The following is a 2,081-nucleotide window of genomic DNA, read 5'->3' as shown; positions in this document are numbered from 1 at the left end:
ACACACACACAACGGTGACGCAGGCACACAATGGTGACACGCACACGACGGTAACACATGCACACAAAAGTAATGCACACAACGGTGACCCAGGCACACAATGGTGACGCAGGCACACAACAGTGACACGCACACAACAGTAACGCACACAACGGTAACACGCACACAACAGTAACACACACAACGGTGACACATGCACACAACGGTGACACACGCACACAACAGTGACCCAGGCACACAACAGTGACACATGCACACGATGGTGACGCGGGCACACAACACACGCACACGACAGTGACGGGGGCACACGACAGTGACACACGCACACGACAGTGACGGGGGCACACGACAGTGATGCACGCATACAACAGTAACACACGCACACGACGGTGACGCGGGCACATGACGACACGCACATGACGGTGACGGGGGCACACGACGGTGACGCACGCACACAACGGTGACGCACGCACACAACAGTGACACACGCACACAACGGTGACACACGCACACGACGGTAACACACGCACACAACAGTAACGCACACAACGGTGACCCAGGCACACAACAGTAACACGCACACAACGGTAACACACACAACAGTATGTATTTTGATTCCAGTCAAAACACTTGGAGCTAACTGTTCATTTTCAAACTCCCTTTCCAAACGAAAGCAACAAGCCGGCAGCCCACAGGCCGTCTCAGGCCCCAACACAGGACAGGCTGGCTTACCGTGTCCTCAAAGGGGAGCGTGCAGACAGGCTGCTCTCTGCTCTCCAGCTCCTCTTGGGAACCAGGACCCTCGATATTAGCCTGGCCTGCGTGCTGAGGCAGCTGGGCGCAGCCCTGCTCGGGGCCCCGGGGGGCCCGGGTGGCTGCAGCGCCGCCCTCTCCACCTTCCTGCTGGCCTTTACCTCTCGCCTGCCTGGCCTCTGTCCGTTTGGCCTTGCCACCCGTTTCAGGTCATCCTATGCTGATTACGTGGCCCCGTGGTGCAGTGGGAACCTTGGTGGCACAGTGGTTAACTGCTACAGCTGCTAACCAAAAGGCTGGCAGTTCGAATCCACCAGCCGCTCCTTAGAAACTCTATGGGGCAGTTCTACTCTGTCCTATAGGGTCGTTATGAGTCGGAATCGACTCGACAGCAACAGTTTTTTTTTGGTTTTTGGTGGCGCAGTGGTTAAGCACTTGGCTGCTAACCAAAAGGTTGGCAGTTTGAATCCACCAGCCGCTCCTTGGAAATTCTATGGGGCAGTTTATAGAGGGTGATGTTATCTTTAGACTCATTTGAATCTCTACAGCCCAAAACCGAGACTGTAGAAAAGGCAACTTAAAAAGACCCTCCTTCCCCTTTTTGAGAAGTGCTCCAGGCCGTGTTTCTGCAATCTGGCTGAGAAGCCGAGGGTGACACATGCGATGCCAGAGAAACAGAGCCCCCTCCCCACGGGGCCTCTGCACACTGCCAGCCGTGGGGAAACGGATGAACACCCCAGGGCACACAGAGTCTTACTCGAAGCCTAGGGGAGGTCCTGCTACTGTCCCACGACAACTAAGGCCACTCAGAGTGTAACCTTATCTCTGGAAAGAGGTCCTGATTAAGCACAAAATTTCTTTCACAAATACAAAAGACGGAGATAAAGGAATGGTACTTATCAACTCTGAAGATGTGAACAAACCAGCTCAGCAAGCATCCAGGCCTAACAATGGCCTTGCTTAAAAACCTCCCTGGGCATCCTGAGAAAGCACACCGGCTGTTTTCACAAGGGCCATCCCAAAAACGCTCACTGGGCAGGTGAGGCGGAGCCCAGCCCCGACACTCACCAGATGCTGGTCATTGAGGAGGTGCACCACTCGGGACGTCCAGTCGCCCATGGGCACGAGGTCAGGGGACGTCCGGTACAGGCGCAGCAGGCACAGGGCGGCACTCTGCTTCACGCTGTCCATGGTGTCCCTGGGAGAGACAGCCCGGGTGAGCACCACTGCACTGCAAACCGCTCACAGCGGCCACGCGGCCCAGCCCACAGCCCGCCGTCAGAGCTTCACGCAAACCGCCCACCGCTGCCACGCAGGCCCAGCCCACA

General features: G+C 56.4%; 1 protein-coding gene across 3 annotated transcripts in view; it reads right to left on the bottom strand.

Moving 5' to 3' along the window:
- The window catches only part of AP2A2 (adaptor related protein complex 2 subunit alpha 2), an 82,872-nt gene that overhangs the window by 32,120 nt on the left and 48,671 nt on the right, over positions 1–2,081 (bottom strand). For all 3 annotated transcript variants that reach the window (XM_012559411.2, XM_023724372.1, XM_023724373.1), the window contains one exon: positions 1,822–1,951. In XM_012559411.2, coding sequence (XP_012414865.1) covers positions 1,822–1,951 — 130 coding nt within the window. The remainder of the gene's footprint in view (positions 1–1,821; positions 1,952–2,081) is intronic.

The sequence above is a fragment of the Trichechus manatus genome, unplaced genomic scaffold (genome assembly GCF_000243295.1).
Source record: "Trichechus manatus latirostris isolate Lorelei unplaced genomic scaffold, TriManLat1.0 scaffold00244, whole genome shotgun sequence".
Lineage (NCBI taxonomy): Eukaryota > Metazoa > Chordata > Mammalia > Sirenia > Trichechidae > Trichechus > Trichechus manatus.
Note: the sequence above shows the minus strand (reverse complement) of the source record. Positions and strands in the feature narration are given on the sequence as shown.